The sequence below is a fragment of the Perissodus microlepis genome, chromosome 3 (assembly GCF_051167445.1).
Source record: "Perissodus microlepis isolate ML-2025 ecotype Zambia chromosome 3, ASM5116744v1, whole genome shotgun sequence".
Taxonomy (NCBI): domain Eukaryota; kingdom Metazoa; phylum Chordata; class Actinopteri; order Cichliformes; family Cichlidae; genus Perissodus; species Perissodus microlepis.
This window is the reverse complement of record NC_140463.1, coordinates 30152213-30169511: the sequence shown is the minus strand read 5'-3', so window position 1 is coordinate 30169511 and position 17299 is coordinate 30152213. Positions and strand designations below refer to the sequence as shown.

Below are 17299 nucleotides of genomic sequence, written 5' to 3'. Positions count from 1 at the left end.
AAACTTGTGCACCAAGTCATTAAAGTTGTATGCTGCGCAATCATTCCACCCTGGGAAAAGAGCACTTCCAAGAAGTCATTAAAAGCCCAAACGTAACATGACATTCATGCCAATGATGGGTGTTTGTGTAATTCTGCACATAACTGTGTCTTATAGTACCAAGATCCTCAAATGAACATACCAGAATGTGAAATAGTTTTCCTTCTTAGAGCGCATTTTCATTAAAACATCTCTGGATGTTTTAATGAAATTATTAAGGTTGCATTTATTACTAAAATACAAACTTGGGCTTGTATAGTGTATCATACACAGAAAACCAGTCTATCTCCGTTCTGCATGTGGTGTTGCTTTCATGATCCATATGAACACAAGCATCCACTTGGCAGTTTTAGACCTGATTATTTTTCCAGTAAGTGTTCTTGTCAGGCTTTCTCAAAGCTTTAATTACTGTGATTTTCCCTTGCTGCACACTATAATATTTGGTAAATACTTTCAAACTGCCAGCATGAAAACAGCAGGAGTCTTCAGTTTACATGAAAGTTTTTTGACAACTCTACAGGAAAATTACTCTATGACAGAATTTGGCTATGATGGCAAACTTGAGTTTTCTTCAGTTTATAGGCAGAATAAGTAGATTATAGGTTGAAGCTCTGTTCAGAACAGGGTTCATCAGTGCTTTTTATTTCATATCAATGCAGCTTAAAATGTTAAAAATGATGTTGAATCTATCTTAAATCCTTTAAGACATTATTTCTTTACATTACATTTATATTTATATATTCTTAGTTTCACACCCATCATTTATTAAAGAACTGGATTTGTTAAATTCCAAATCCCATAAACTAAATTAGACACTCACGACACATTAATTGAGTGTAATTAATCTGTTTTTACCCAGGTACAGTAAATCCCTGATTGGCACTTGATGATGTCTCTGGGCAGTTTTCAAGGCCCCTGTCTAAACAAATGGGAAAAGAGCCATAACTTTAATTTAAGGGCCCACAAAGTGATAAAAAGTGTAGAAACCGAATCAGAATAAATACTCTTATTACAACATTACAACATTAAAATCCTCTGTGGTAATGTACAGATGCTGAATTACAAAGATTGAGTCTTTATCCAGATACTTATCGACGTACAGTTGAAGCTGTAATGTGTATGTCAGCTCAACAACACAATTTGCTCATGTTTAGCACTCCAGCTTTTGATTGTCTCTTTGGGGACAGAGGCGGGAAAACTACAGTCCTTGCTTTTATATTATGTTTTCTTTTCATTCCTTTATTGCTGTGCCTCCCTTCTATAATGTCTCTGACTGAACATCTCAACCTAACATTTGTTTCATGCAACTGTGATGCAAAGAGCTTGTGACAGATTACTAGCTCCTATTTAAGGATGGATTTCCTTGTTTTTATGAGGTCATCTGGTATCTGGAGAGTCAGTTTAATCCTTGCCTGCTTCAGAGTTACCAGATCAGCTGGCTGACAGCGAGTCCCAAACACAAGGTGATGAATAAAACATTAAAACAAGTCCGTCCGTTTGTTGGCGTGACCACTGACACAGACACCGCTGCTGTCAGTCGCAGCCACTGGTACTGCACTCAGCTTTATTGCTTTATCTCTGTCCTCTCAGTGCCTTTTTTATTTCTTCCTGTGTGAGTGATTCATAGGTGCTAACATCAGCACCTCTGCTCCCCTCTCACTCAGGCTCCCAAAGGTCCTTGTCATCAAATCCTCTTCAGCCTCTGCTACATCCCTCGTATCATCCCCCTCTTCCTCCATCACTATCCCTGCTTCCCTCCCTCTGTCATTCTCCTATCAGTTATCACTTTGTGACTTGAGGTGCGAGGTGGAGACACTAATCACAAAGGATAGCAGTGCCCCAGTTTGTGTTTATGATATTTGTGTGTGTGTGTGTGTGTGCAGCTTTAGAGGCATTTTAATCACGCTGACGTGGGCCGTGATGGTTCACACAGTGTGATGGCTGTTATTGTTGTCATTTCTCCCGTACAAAGGTCAGCACTTCAGTTCAGCACAGGGCTGTGATAGCCTGGTCCTGATTGGGTTCCTCTTAAAGATGTATTGCAGCAGCGTAACTTAACCCTTTATTAAGTCGGATACAAGTGTTTTTCTTGCTCCTTTAAATCCCCTGCTTACGTTTCCTCTGAGTGTCTCTTTCTGTATACTCCACAAACTCTTCATTCAGTTTTGTTCATGGTTTTAAATGTGCTGAGAAAGATATCCCTACATTACACACTGGGATTCTACACTTAAATATAGTGGGTCAAATGAATTTGAATTCAGTTAGCCATGGCATTTCTAACAAGAAGGAGAAGTGATGAAGCGGGCAAAGACATTTGCATTAAGCTCAGCATCTGTGTGGTTTACAGTATATTGATCATTATTTATTAAATGCCTGACATTTTGATTGCACAAAGAGTGCACAACCTTCATTAACACTCAGTGGATCAATGGTCCAGTAATGTTATAGTCACACTGGGGAAAACAGTGACTAAGACCACAAAACAGCTTAGATTATGGCTTATCTTGACTTTGAAATGGTCGCTTCAAAGACGGGAACCTGGTTTGTGGACGCTCATAGTCAGTTGCCATCTTCAAAGCAACTTTGGTGCATGAAGGTGACGATAAAACAGCAGCTAGACGGAGTCAGTCTGCCAGCAGTTTGGTATTAAATGGGGTCAAGTTGGCAATTACATTCAGTCTGTTTGTAATAAATCGGCAGTTTTATTTTTATTCCAGTGTGACTGAGCCATAAAAGACCTGTGAAGCAAACCAGGTGGCATTCACTGAGTAGTTCTTTTATTTAAAGCCAGTATTATCGCATTAAAAATATCAATAAACGACATCACAACACAGATAAGAGTAAGTTAAGAACAAGCTGTCTGTATACAGTATGCATTTAAACTTTCCTGCACTCTGATAGCAGCCACCCTGTCTCTTTTAAACAGTAATACCTAAAAAATGTTCTATGTCACATCTATGTTATATTTACATTTTTATAAATTAAGCTAGCAGTATATGAGGTCATTAAAAAGTAATTAAATTAGCTGTTTATGGGGAAATAAGAATATACAGGGAGCAGTAAAAGTGGGATCCAGAAGAGATTTTATTTCACTTTAATTTAATTTAATAAGGGTAATTTTATACCTCCATAACAATGAACTAACAAGTTAAATTAGTGGTGATATCCTATCATAAATGAATAAATTGTATTAAGTTGGAAAAACAATAACTAGTCATTTGAAATGTGTATTCTAATTTTTTTCTTGTTAATTGGACAAGAAGTTTTGTTCACCTTCGACTTTTAATGCAAAAACTTGTTTTGAATCCAGTCTTAAGGACAAGTGACAAGAGGCTGTAACCTGTATATAGTTATGCATTTGTAGTTTGGAGTATCTCTTGCTTAACAGTAAATGATGATTTACAGAGTTATTCCTCAGCGCCTGTGTTTGGTTCTCAAAGGAAAAGAAGACGAGGTGGTGACTGTGCATCCTCGGGCCATGTTCATTCCTCAGGAGGGCTGCACGTTTCTTGCTGCAGGTGAGAAAATAGGAAGTATCAAACCATATACCATGCCAAATCAAACCTTTTTGGCTCCTCTCTTGTTCCCACAGCAGGTAGCATCACACGTTTGATTTAGAAAAGTTCTATACCAAATGCCCTTCGTGCCATAACCCCAAATTGGATTTGTGTCTCTGCCTGGAATTGAACCTGCAGCCTTTTTACTTGCCAGTGGATGTGTACACGACTACACCATGGAACGACTTGTAATTCAACCTAATTAAGTGCATGCACAATTATATTATAGAGACATTTGGCATCTTTATCTTCCTGTGTTTGTTTTTGATTCCAGAGGTCTGTTTATTTTTGGATTCATACAGTGTATTGGATCTCTTTAAATGCACTTTGTCAGTGCAGAATAACCAAATGTTGCTTTGGACACAAAGGTATCTCCAGTACTCGTACTTAGAGTACATGAGCAGTTTAATCACTGCTCATGTTTTGACACATCATTTATTCTCGAGTCGACAGAAATTACCTGCTCAGGCATGTCTTTGCATTTACTGTTGAGCCAGACAGTAACTACGTCTAAGAGAGTGGAAGAATTGCTGCACCGTAGTAGTGCCAACATTAGTTCTGCTTTTGTAGCCTAGCCTAGTGGGAAGAGCATGAACATCTGTTTTGACAGCAGCCCAGATTAAAATGAGATATGTGAGTAAAACAAGACTAATTAAAGCCTTTTCAGTAACACTTAATAAAAAGAAAGGTCTCAGTAATAAATGTCAGTTGTAATAACACTATTGTAGGTACTTACAAGATAATTGTAATACATTAGCCGCATGTATTATGTGTTAATTATGCTCGATAAGGTGTTAATTATAGCATCATAAGCCCTTGTTAGAGAAAATCACTTGTTTAATTCTGTTTTATTTAAATAGCACCAAACAACAACAGTTGTCTCAAGCTACTTTATACTGTAAGGTAAAGATCCTTCAATAATACAGAGAAACCCACAACAATTAAACAACCCTTTATGAGCAGACAGTAAGCGACAGTGGGAAGGAAAAACCTCCAATAGAAACAGACTTAGAGAGGGGCAGCCATCTGCTGTGACCGGTTAGGAGTCAGTGAGGAAGACAGGACAAAAGAGCCACAGATGAATAATAATTCATCTTTAAATGCAGAGTGTTGCATAAACATATGCTGAGTGAAGAATAAACACTCAGTGCATCATGGGAATCCATGGGACTAGTTTTTCAGCGTCACTCTGAGATAGGATATTTCTAAATATAGAGATATTGTGCAAATGGAAGAAAGCAGCTCTTCATATTTGTTTAATATTCGCACTGAACGACATATCCTGGTCAAAAATCACTGCAAGGCTCCTCACGGTGTTGCTGGAGACCAAGGTAAAGCTATCCAAAGTAAGCATCTGATTAGATACCGTATTTCTTGGAATTTCAGGGCAGAGTACAATAACCTCAGGTTTTTCTAAATTTAGAATCAGGAATTACCTGGCAAAAGTTCATAGACTTTTTAAGAATGCAAATTAAAGGCTACTTTATTAGAATTGTTATATGCTTTATTTATGTATTTATTGGTATTCAGCTCTGTGCTTATTGACCTAAGTGTTTTTTTATAGCTACTGCAGCTAAAGAGAGAGTCCTTCCTAGTTAAATCTTTTATTATACATTAATTATACATGTTTCTTATCAACAGGTATATAATTGCCTATCAACTAATGCATGTTGCAAAGATCTGACTCTAAAGCATTACACAAGTTTCCCTGATCTTCTTTTATTTTCTGACAAACATTTGCAGCATCAGTGTTCTCACTTCAGGTCCCGTACTGAAGTTTCTAACTGTGAGCCCAAACAGCCCTCTTTTGCTGACATGACCTCGGCTGGCATCAAAAGGTCACTCCTGGGTGCAATGGTGATGTAGCTGTGCAGGCAAATAGGGCAGAGTCGGGACACTGTCAGTCTGGGAGAGCTTTGTGGCAAGCCGGGGTGTCTGCTGGTCCTGACAGTGTGGCACACTTACATAACCAGACAGATAAAACAGGGTTAGCATGAGGACAGCAGCAGAGTAAGAGTGAGGATCCCACACATACACAAAGAGCAGGGAGGCTCTAACACGCTCGCGCCAGCAGGCCAACACATGCCCACACCAAAACATGGACTTAGAGGCAAGATTGCCATGGAAACAACCCCTCCGAGGGAGGCCTCGCAGAGCCCCGCCACTTGCATGTCCTCTGATGTCCTTTCCAAACTGGAACTGGTACAGTGTGTGTATCCGTGTGTGTGTTTACACAGGAAAGCAACTGCTGTTTCTTTCCTGTGTCCTTATAAAAAGTTCAATGAGACGCATCAGAAGGTATCTGAATATTAATTTCTAGTCTCTGTGTATCTATTGATCCCCCCCCCCCCCCCCCCCCCCATTGCACCTAAGATAAACAAACTGTTCTTCGTACTACATTTTGAACATCCTCCCTTTCCCAAAGCAACCTGTGTGCATCTGATGTGTCATTGTTTATTTTTACATTTCTGAACTCGTTTGTTTTCTGTTGGGAGATGTCTGCTGGTGTGTGGGAGCTGCAGAGTGAGGAAGAAAGGAAGCTAGCCAAGATGAGAACAAGGCAGGCTTCCGACCCTCATCAAGCCTTCTTAAAAGCCTGCAATTAGATTGGTTTTATTTGAATTTCTTTAGCTTTCTAAGTTGATAAAAACAATACTTTTGGCCATCCTGCAAGCTTTTCATCAGAGATTTTAATTGTAAAAAAGCCTCATTCAAATATGTTATGAAGCTTTTCAAATGGTTTGACTATCAAACAGGCAGATGAATGACAAAGTTGAAGGTAAATGAAAATGTTAATAGCAGTTGCATAATGTGCTCTTTTACAGTATCAGCAGACATTTTAGAGATCAAAGGCCCAGTTTTTTCCATTGACGCTTTATTCAATAGTAGATATGAGCCAGTGTGTTTCAGGTTACTGCCCTTTAACTGCATGACTTTGTTCACATCTGTGTGCGGGCATGACTCATAATCTGCTAACTTAATTATAATTTAAGTTTTTAGAGAAACAAATTCACCTTGACCTCCAAACATGGCTCATGTAGCATATTTATTAGTTCCCTGGCTTTAATTTGGCTTTAAGTCTCTGAAGCCTGTTTTTTTAAGTACAAGTGGTAAAAATTATGAAGTTTTTCATTGGTGGAACCACTGAAATGTGATGTCTTTGTTTGCATTTACCCTGTGGTATCTTTTGAGCTTCAAAGTCAGCAGCTCAGTTTAAAAATTTCATTTATTTCTTTATCACAAACTGAAGCTGAACAGTATTAGAAGAAGACAGAGCAAAGCTGATCAGAATAAAGAAACAATGAAAGAAATACAGTGCTGAACAGATTACAGGGAGATTACCTTTATTGATCCTGATACTGTTTCCTGAATAAACCTTGGCTGCGTTTGCACAAAAAATGTACAAAAAATATATATTTAAAAATATCAGCAGCTTTCTCTTTCTAGAATTTATTCTCAATCATGAAAAACTAATGGCACTACTACTGAGTTTCTTTTAATATGCTGTCCATATTAATGTTTAGGTCGTGTCAAGTTGTCACTAGCATGAGCTTCTTGCACAACTGGTGGGTGCAGTGCTGTAGAAACAAAGCAGGGTTGAGTTAAAGAGAAGCGTTTTGTCTGTCAGGGTTATTTCTGTGTGGATCGATTCAAGGTTTCCTGACTGCAGGCCTTGGAGAACATATATAGACCACACACAGGCTAAGTCAGGATCACAGATTCACGTGTTTCATACTCTAGCTGCATATATTTCTATAATATCAGCCCAGAAACTTTCTCTTCTCCTTTCTGTTTCTCTTTACACACACACACACACACACACACACACACACACACACACACAAGGATCCTGGTCAGCAATATGTTTCTTAGGCTGCCAGCCATGCTTGGAGGAAGTGTGATCGAGCTCATGAAACATTAATGAGATGATATCTTTAGAAACTCCCTCGCTCATCTCAGCAGAACCAAGACTCTGTCTCTTTCCTCCATCTTTCACCTCACTATCACCCCTCCACCCTGCTTTCTTTTCTTCATTCAGCCCCCTGGAGTCTCTGCCTTTATCCATCCCTTTTAAAATTTCCTTTGCAATTTATACTCGGAGCTTGGCTAAATGGAAATCAGTGTTTGTTTGAACCCACATTGTGAGCCGAACAGTCGAGGGAGGCTATTACAAATTCCTTCCCTTCTTTGTAGGACTGAATGATTTGACCTGAAATCAGCATTACATAAACTGTCAGACTTAGCACAATAATGACAAATTTAATGCTGCTTATTTTTAATGCACTGGGATATAAAATATTCATCCTCCGAATACCATCCACATATACACCAACAGAAACCTACCGCAGCTGGTATTTTTATCCTGAGTGAAAATTTTCCTCTGCCTGTTTCCAGTTTCTTTTCCCCACATTTGGTTGACTTTAATTTGATTTTGGAGCAGGGAAGCAAAGGAAACGGATCTTTCTGGTTGGAATACCAGTAAATGTAATGTACTGCAATGGCTTTGTCAGAGTGAATAGAAATGTGTGTTTGGGTTTCCTTGTGTGTGAGTATGTGTGACTACATCCTAAGAGGTGTTTCAATTTAGATCTACCAAACTGACAAGAGAGCAGCTGTCAGTACAGGGTTCTTTGCCCTAACATGCTGATCTGTGTGTTTGTGTTTGCATCTGTGCGCATGTTGTGTACTCTTTATGTTTGTCCGTAGTTTCAGCCTCTGGTTATCTTTCTGCTTATGAAAAGGCCTTTTCCGAAATGGGTCAGGTGTCAGAGGCCTTTTTAGTTCAGGTATGTTATTTATTTATTTGTTTATTTATTCATGTATTTGATCTGCAGTTGTACTCCCATGAAACTGTTTTCCTCTTTTGCAGTTACTCACTCCTCTCCTATCTCTACTTTATTTGCCACTTATTTTATTTTATTTTTTTGACTAATATTAGTCTTTAAAAATATGCGTTTCACCTATTTTGCATTGCAAGTAAGAATCAGATTTTTTTTTAAAAATACTGTTTTAGCTTTTTTAAGATTGAAGAAAACATTTTTCTCTGCGTGCAGCTTATGGTCTTATAACAGAGCTGTGAGCCTGAGGTGGCCACGTTAATCCCTCCCTATGACATCATACAGAGCTACAAGTAAAATAAACAGTTTGAAACGAAGCATTTAGAGTAGACTGATGCCATCAGTGACTTATTTAAAACTTTGGCCGTGACCACGGTCGATATTAGCTTGTTCTTTAGTTCGTGAGTTCTCTTGGGAGATCAATGAGTTTAAACAGCATGAAAGTCATTCACAGTACATGGCCTTATCATTTTGGTGACACGTTCACCAAATGTAATTACCATTATATGAACTAAAATACTTTATAGTCAGTGTGACATTTAAATGTGCGCTGCCCATAGTCACATCAGGTTTTAATAACAGCATTTATGTAGAAAGTTGCGTGTCCTTTCCCTAATAGCCCACATTTACGTGGCAGAGTTTGCTCACTCTGAGGCGGATGCAGTGAAAATGGATCCAAATCACATCAATTACGCTATCACATGAAAAATAAAATCAAAGTGCCTTGTGAAATCAAATTGATGTATTCACAGGAAACCCTGTTGTTAGGGGCATTATGGAGAATTAGGGAGCAAGATACAATAGTGTAATTGCAGCATGCTTCATTACATTGTCACGTAAGAAAGTCAGGTCCCGTTGGGAGCTTTTTGACACCTGCATACAGTAAAGTTTTAAAGTACTCGGCTGAAAAAGCTCAGGGCTGTGCTATTAAGTGGAAACGTATGCACTAAGTCACAGTGGTTTTCCAGATCAGAACAATAAAGCAGATGTTTGTAAGGAAAGTAGCTTATTCCCAGGCCGGTAATGCCAGGAATAATGGGAGAAAGATTACTTTCATCCAAGGTGCCAACACAAAATCTCTCTAGGTGCTCTCTGTAATGTTCCAGCTGGTTTTCAGCACTCACTGAATCTGGCTAAAATTAGATCGTCAGGGTCAGTAAATGTGCTGAGCGCCTCTGGATCAATTCTTTTGATTTACATGAGTAGACACTGAAAACTTTGATTGTAAATCTGGCTGCCTTGTCTGTGTTGTCTCCATAGCCTTTATATAAATGATGGATATGAGACTGTGACATGCACCTTTGGTTTGGGAAGTCTTGCTTTAAAGCCATGATTTGAACATTGTTAACCATCTTTTTGTTTTGTTATATTTTAAACCCACATGTTCTTAGTGAGGAATGGCTCTGACTGGGGGATCAGAGCCAGGTTGTGTTTTATAACCCAAATTTAAAACTAGCAGTTGAGGTCATAAACTCATCAGCAAAGTGTTTACTGAAGTCAAATGTCAAGTAAGTAGCAAACTCGGACTACTGCTGTTTTTTAGGGCAGGGATAGCTCAGTAGGTAGAGTGGTCACCCCATAGATCGGAAGGTTGGGGGTTCGAATCCACTGAACGGCTACCCTGAGGTACCCCCGAGCAACTGGATCCAACTGGGAACCTCTATGGCACCACCAGTGCCGCAGACGGCCCAGGAGGACTGTGGAGTGGCTGCTTTAACTGTGTCTTTAATCACCAGGGAAAAATGAGAGCATTTTCCTCTTAGCAGTTTGACATATACATTTTGGTTTGGTGATAGAACACTGGCATCAACAGCTGGTAGAAACACGTGGCTCACAAAGACACAGATATGTTCTACACACAGTTTTATTTTAGCTCTTATTTCTTCCTGGAAGCTCTCGCTCTTTAGACCTTGGTGTCAGTATTGATTGCTCCACTCAGGAGGGCAGGTTGGGGAACAGAAAGTAGTAGTTTTCGCACCAGTAACACCTTCCTCTGATAGAAATGTCTCAGATTAATTGTAGTGTTAATGCAAAAAAAGTGATATGAATGCTATACTGTTTAATAATACAGTATAGTACTTTTGAACAGTAAAAGGGAGTAACTTCATGTGGAGGTGGTGGTAGGATGTTGTTACCTTCAAAAGGAGATACACTTGCTGTTTTAACCAACTGCTGGCTCTAGCTGTATATCGACTATCCAGACATGAAAGTGGTATTGATCTTCAAAACTACCAGTGAGTGAAAAAGCCCTTTGCCCAAAATGTCAAACACTTTTTAAAAAATTCACAATCTAAAGGTTTTCCTTTTGCTTTCTGTGGAGTTTTTGTGATTAGATGATGACCAAATAAGGCATGTGTTTGTGGCCTGGGATTACTCATGTTGTGGGGACACAAAGTAAATCTCCTTTCACAGACTCGACTCGTGTTTTGGGACAGAGAATTAAACCCTAAATCTGAGGAGTTTCGTTAGAGGTTACGGTCAGAGATAAACATGGCTGTGTCTGTGTGTTTGTATGTGTGTGTCAGACTTTTGTCAGGTGGAGCTGCGTCTGTTGGCTCACCTGTCCTCTGACCCTGAGCTGCTTCGCATTTTTACCAACCCGCAGGCCGACGTCTTTACCATGCTGGCCTCTCAGTGGTGGGTCTCCATCAGTCACACACACACACTCAGGTTCTCCCTTGATCGACTTGCCAAGGTGAGTTTTGGTCCTATACAGGGTTTCTCCTTCCCTCTCTGCCTCCCAATCTCCCTTGTTTCACTTCACATCCTAATAGTCTGGTTGCCATGACTACCATGCCAACGGCCTTTTTCTGTCTCTCTTCACTGGGCAGGACACCCCAGGGCTGGTCATCCTGCTGATTACATTGTTGGGCTTTTGAAGTTTGTGTGTGAGGGAGAGTGTGTATTCTTACCCCTCTCTGTGAGTGTGTGTGTGTGTTGGTGCAGGTCTGTGCTCTCTCTTTGATGATGTGCGTATGGTGTGTGTCATACCTACACTCCTGTCATCCATCTCAGACAGGTGTGTGTCAGAGGGCGCCGGTTAAACAGATTACCATATTAACAGCTCCACTGAGGCTTTGCAGTGTGTCTCTTTCATTATCTCTCTTTCACCTTTAAACAAATTAACTGGAGTCACCGCAGCACCGCTGGGATTACGCCACCTCGGTGTCTTTCTCTTATAGACCTCTTCCTCTTTCTATCGCATCATTAGTCTTCTGCTCATCCAGTTGTCCCTCAGCTTTTACTGTGGTGTGTATGTATATCTGTTGCCCCTGTTGTTGTTATGCTCTTTTCTTTTCTGTCACTCATTTTTACTTATATTTGGTCAAATTTCCCCGTCGCCTCAGCCATCATTCAGCTAAAGCACAGTAATGTTCCTCTGCTTTCTCTGATTAGAGCTGTTACCGGACTTTTTTTTTCCGTTTTTGTCATATTACAAAATGAATTGATTGAATATCATGTGGACTTCTTCTTTAAGAGGACAACTTGCTGCTCTGCTTGTTATTTAGCCTTGCAACGAATTAAAGGAATTTTTTACTCAGTGCATTGATGCCACTCCAGCAGGGGGCAATGAAAATCCAGAATAGCTTTTTCTTCAGCCAGATGTCACTGGAGGATAATGCTCACTTTTGGACCCCCCATTTACCCCCATTTACCCACACGTCATTTAACAGATACATATCTGTGCATGTGTGTGTGCCACAGAGAGAAAACAGCAGACAGGTATTTTAGTGTACTGTACTGTCATCATATCTAAGAAGTCACATGTCATTATGCAAGGCTGGCACTGAAGCTCACCAGACTTGTAGTGTGGGTATGTGTGGGGCACTCCCTCAACACTGATCAGCTGTGGCAGCTCCCTGTCTGCCCCTCCAGAAATGCCACTTTGCAGACGTGTCATCCCACCCAGTCTGATCCCCAGTACTACGGCTGTCTGCAAGTCACATTACATAACTGTCTGTCTTCCCCTCTCCTGCAGCCTCTGTTCTTTCTGTATTTATGCGGCTTTAACGTCTACATCTCACACTGCGCTTCTCTTTCTTGCTCTTATAATCTGTTGCCTGATGGGCTTTTCTCGCTTTATCTTTGCCCTTACTCTTTCTGTCTTTTTACTTTCTCTGCCGAGTGTCACTTTGGCCATTTCTTTAAAATTGCTGCCAATAACACCTCAATCAGCTTGAACAATATTTAATCTCTGTTTGGTGACAGAAATCTTACCCCACATCCCTCGTTAGTCGTAGCCATCTTTTCATTTATAAATGTTTAATACTTGTCAGCCAAAGACTTCATTTTCTTACTTGTCTTTAAAACAAAAAGTCTTATTTTATTGCAACATCAGTTTTTCTTTAAAAGCAAGTATCACTTCGGTGTTTTCAGTCGACTTTAAATCATAACTCTTCACTTCCACAGCAGTGAAAATGGATAAAATATTAGTGAAATTTCTGTCACTAATGGAATAATGCATCTCTCGCTCTCTCTGAATCTGTCTCTCAGGAAGGGGTTGAGCGAGAAAGAGGTGACATCTGAGGACAGAGAGCATGCCAAACGCGTTGTGTACTCTGTTGTTTATGGAGCAGGTGAGTACAAGCACACCTCACAGAAAAGTGGTTTTGTCAATGAATAGGACAAATGATGAGTATGTTTCCAAATGAAAGCATAACAGGTTGAAGTGTCGTTGGTTTTGAAATGCAAGCAGTTCATAGTTTAAAGAGGGTAAATGAATCAGCATTATAGATAATTTAGAGTGCTGTGCAGCACTTAAGTGAAAGAAAAACAGCAAGAAGAGTCTGCACTTTTATTCTGTGCGGATCAACTTTGTTTTTTGAAGCCAGCTTTAAGCGGCACATGGAGGAACTGCAGTTTTTGTTATTTCTACGTTATCTTTGTTTTCCACCTCTGAAGGTTGCTCCTTGGTGTTAACTCAGAAATGTCCAGCGATTTCTGCTGGGACATACTGTAGCTGTTTTCCTGTTCCTTTTATGTACTGAATCACAGTCCTGAATCAAGGGATGGGCGATGGAGGGATAGAGAAAGATAAAAATAGATAGAAGAGAGCTGAAAGGAAGATAAATACATAAAACAGTCATGTGGCCCTTAAAGATACCTGTTTGTGTGACTTGTGACCCATTTATGGTTCACACACAGGTGCATTTTCTTATGAACATGGACACACGTGACCACAGATCAGTGTCACAGGAGCTTTCTTGTTTGATTCTGGTGTCTGAAATATCTGCTGTTTGTATGCTTGTCATCAGGATTACACATGAACTTCTGAGCCATGAGTGTCATGAAGCTGTTGGAGAGGTGGAGCATGGACAAAGAAAGAATTGATTCAGTTTTGTTGTAGATCCAGATGACTTGGTAGAGAATATGCTCCACTGGTTTCCTGGCTCAGCATGTTTCTGTATCTGTGGATCAGGAATATTATAGATTTAACTGAAGCTACATAACCAAAAGTAGGACATGAAAAAATTCACTTAATAAAACAATATAATTGTCTTTAGGACAAAGCAAAAAAGATAAATGAAATAATATTACTTTCAACAGTGAGTAAAATAAAGTTAAACTATTTAATCTTGTTGTCATCATAACCACCTCGAGGTTGCGTTGGTCTGCAAGCCACTTTGCAACCCACCCCAGCCCCTCCCATCATTCTTTTTAGTGTAAAGTCTGTCATTAATGTTGCATGCTCTGTTCTGTACAGTGGTCTTGCTGCTGCTCTGTCTGTCTCCAGTATTCTGTGTTTGCACATGGAAAGATGATCATGTCTCACCAAACATGAATTATGTAGTTGGAAATAACAATCTTATTCTGACTATACTGGACCTAACTGAACTACTGCTCCTGTGGATTTGTTAGACAATATCATGACGACAATGATCTGAAACACAGAATCTGCATTTAAGATTCCTTGCTTTGGACTGAATATGCTTCATTAAAAAACACTCAATCTGATGGTTTATTGTTCTGTGGCATTTAAGTCTGAGCTGGACTCACAGCTCAAACACAGTCACTCTCAGACACGCGATACTAAATGAATCAATTTTTGTAAACTCAATAAAGCCTTAACAATAACAACAATGAGAGGCACATATCAAAGCTACTCATGTGAGACATGCGTGCGGGGCAAAACATGCACAAACAAATCGCACAGGAAAAGGTTAAAGAAAAAATGCAGAGTCAGTATTGAGTGTTTGAAAGAGGGCAACAACGTGAGAGCGGGTAGTCAGATGAACAAAATATAGAGTAAAGGGGAAAATGTGGCGATTTGTGCAGAGGGTAATGTAGGGGAAATGCACTGGCAAAGAGCAGGCGGGGCCGAGAGGGAAGCAAGAAGAGGAATGTAAGGAGCCGCTGATCCACGCAGACACACGGCTCTTCATGGAGGGATGTGTTGCTATGGTTACAGAATACTAAAAGAATCCTACTCAACAAGACAATAATCGGGTCAGGGAGGAGGGGCACAGCCGTACACATACATACCTAGAGTGGGGCCACAAATAAGAAGGCTACGCAATGATGCTGACAGATAACAGGTAGGGTAGACTATAGACTGTACATAAAAGATGCCAATGTGGAAGCGACTTAAACCTGCATTCTTTATAATGGCCAGCAGGGGGCTTTCTAAATTAATATCTATCCAACATCCGCCTGCTAAAAACCAGGGAACCAGGGATATTTCTGAAAACACTTCCTTAAAAAAATGTTTACCTGCAATACAGGCATACCAACTCATATACATTTTAATATTTTACCTATTTCACTCTGGGTGGCCAACTTTCCAAAAATAAAGTGCATGATGTATATTTGTATATTTTATAGTATTTATGTCAATAGAAAAAAACCTAAATATATATATTCTTTCCTGCATAAATGTGCCAATCAATGCAAATACAGACTTAATATTGAGTAAAAGTCTATTTGATTTTATTTAATTTTATTGAATTTAAAGTATCTAAATTGTGTAATTGACCAGATCCTTGTATCACACTACTACCCCGTAAACATTCTCTCCCTGATGTGCTTTAAGTCAAAATTACTGCCTTTTATATGTTTTTTGGGGTGTATTAAACCACTTTTTCAAATTTATTTCAAGGAATCCAGATTTTAAGAAATATTTCTCATTTCAATAGTCAAGCTGCGATCACAGTTGATGTTTCTCTGTGAAGGTCAGACATCCTACACATCCAATAGGGCTGTGTGTTTTCTGTCACATGATTGTTGTGATTTTGAGTCCCTGCTTTAATCACTGTCACCATCACTGAAAAACACACATAGTAACTGTGTTGCCCATTAGCAAACCCTCTACACTCCTCTGCTCGGGCCCTGCTCCTGTGCTCATGCTACAGGCTGCACACCTTTAACACCTCCTGAGCAAACACATCCACACTAGGTTTTTGTGTTCTAGTCTTCATCTCTACATACAAATACTCACCTCTAAGTCTCCCAGTGATCTTTTATCTTGTCCTTTTCATCCTCCCACTCTTCAGTTTGCTCTACTTTTTTTCCTTTGCCTTTCTCCTGCCCTCTGGTCCAGTCTGTCCTCTGTTCACTTAGCTCCTCTCAACTTCTCGGCCTCAGGCCTCACCTATCTGTCGCCACCATCTTTGGTCAGGAATTCTAATAATTATAATTATCTCCACTGAGGTGAATGTGATCAGCACCACCTGTTAAACTCTCCTTGCAGAGAATACATCTTCCAAGTAATTTGCATGTGAGAGGAAATCCAAGGAAAGCGAATAATGTCACAAAGCTAATCACTGTATTTACCAGACATTACTCAGATTATACATGCATGTATTTTACATCATGCCCAATTCAAAACATTTGAGAAATGCACACTGCATCATACACCCTAACACACCCGAGTCTCCTGACATCATAGACTAAACACATCCTCTCAAATATCCCATCTCTCCACTGGCATGTCAGCGCCACTGCTGCCCTGCATTGCTGCCTGCCTGCATGCTCCGGGGGGGATATTTTATTCATCACTCGCCAGTTTGATATGTGTTATGTTTGTGGGGAGTGATGAGCTCGCAGCCTAGACGCCAAACTGTAACTTCTGCTCTCCTGCTGCTGTAATAAATCAATAATTTCATAGATCGCAGTTTTCTGACTGAACTGTTTGTTTCCTCCTCCTCCTATCACGTGTAGGCCGCAAGCGTCTGTCGGGTATCTTGGGGGTTAGCAGTGAGCAGGCCAGCCAATTCCAGGATCGCTTCCTCCAGACCTACAGAGCCGTCCAGGGCTTCATCCAGAGAACCATCCAGCAGAGCCACAAACGAGGTCTGTGTCCATTCAGTCGTGTTGTATCTAATAATAAGCTTGCCTCAAGGTTAACGAATATGTATTCCTGAAAGGAAAGAAGCTACTTCACAAAACTCAGTAGAAATATATCAAGTAAAAGAAAAAAATAAAAGTGTTTGTTGGTTTGTTTGCGTTTGTGTGTGTCAGTCTGGATTAGGCCTGCACTTTTGACATGCATAGCAGACTTTAGGTTTCTTAAGCATCCACACCCTCTGTGGATTTGTGTGTGTTTGGCTGGAGATGAAGAGATGTGCTGGATGGGCTGGAGATGTGCTTGCATTGGCAGGAAGAAGACGAACTGCCCTGGGTCAATACTTGAAGGGGACGGGGTGGATAAGAGGGGAGGGGCTGGAGGGTCTGATGGTTAAGACGAGACCCTTTATTTATATTCTGACCGAACTGCCAGCGCAGCACACTTGAGACTTGAACACACGCACACAAAATAGTGTAAAGTCTGCACTTTAACCCTCATTGCGCATAGTGCATGAGCCAAGCGTGAACAGGGGGCGGGATGCTTCAGAACAGACCCTCTGACACTCACTGACTGCTGTTTGA

At 40.2% G+C, this 17299-nt stretch overlaps 1 protein-coding gene across 1 annotated transcript in view; it reads left to right on the top strand.

Annotated features, from left to right (window-relative positions):
- poln (polymerase (DNA directed) nu) overlaps window positions 1-17299 on the top strand; it is an 81784-nt gene that overhangs the window by 48463 nt on the left and 16022 nt on the right. The window contains exons 20-23 of the mRNA XM_084923965.1: window positions 3480-3557; window positions 10960-11071; window positions 12929-13011; window positions 16592-16723. Coding sequence (XP_084780091.1) covers window positions 3480-3557; window positions 10960-11071; window positions 12929-13011; window positions 16592-16723 — 405 coding nt within the window. The remainder of the gene's footprint in view (window positions 1-3479; window positions 3558-10959; window positions 11072-12928; window positions 13012-16591; window positions 16724-17299) is intronic.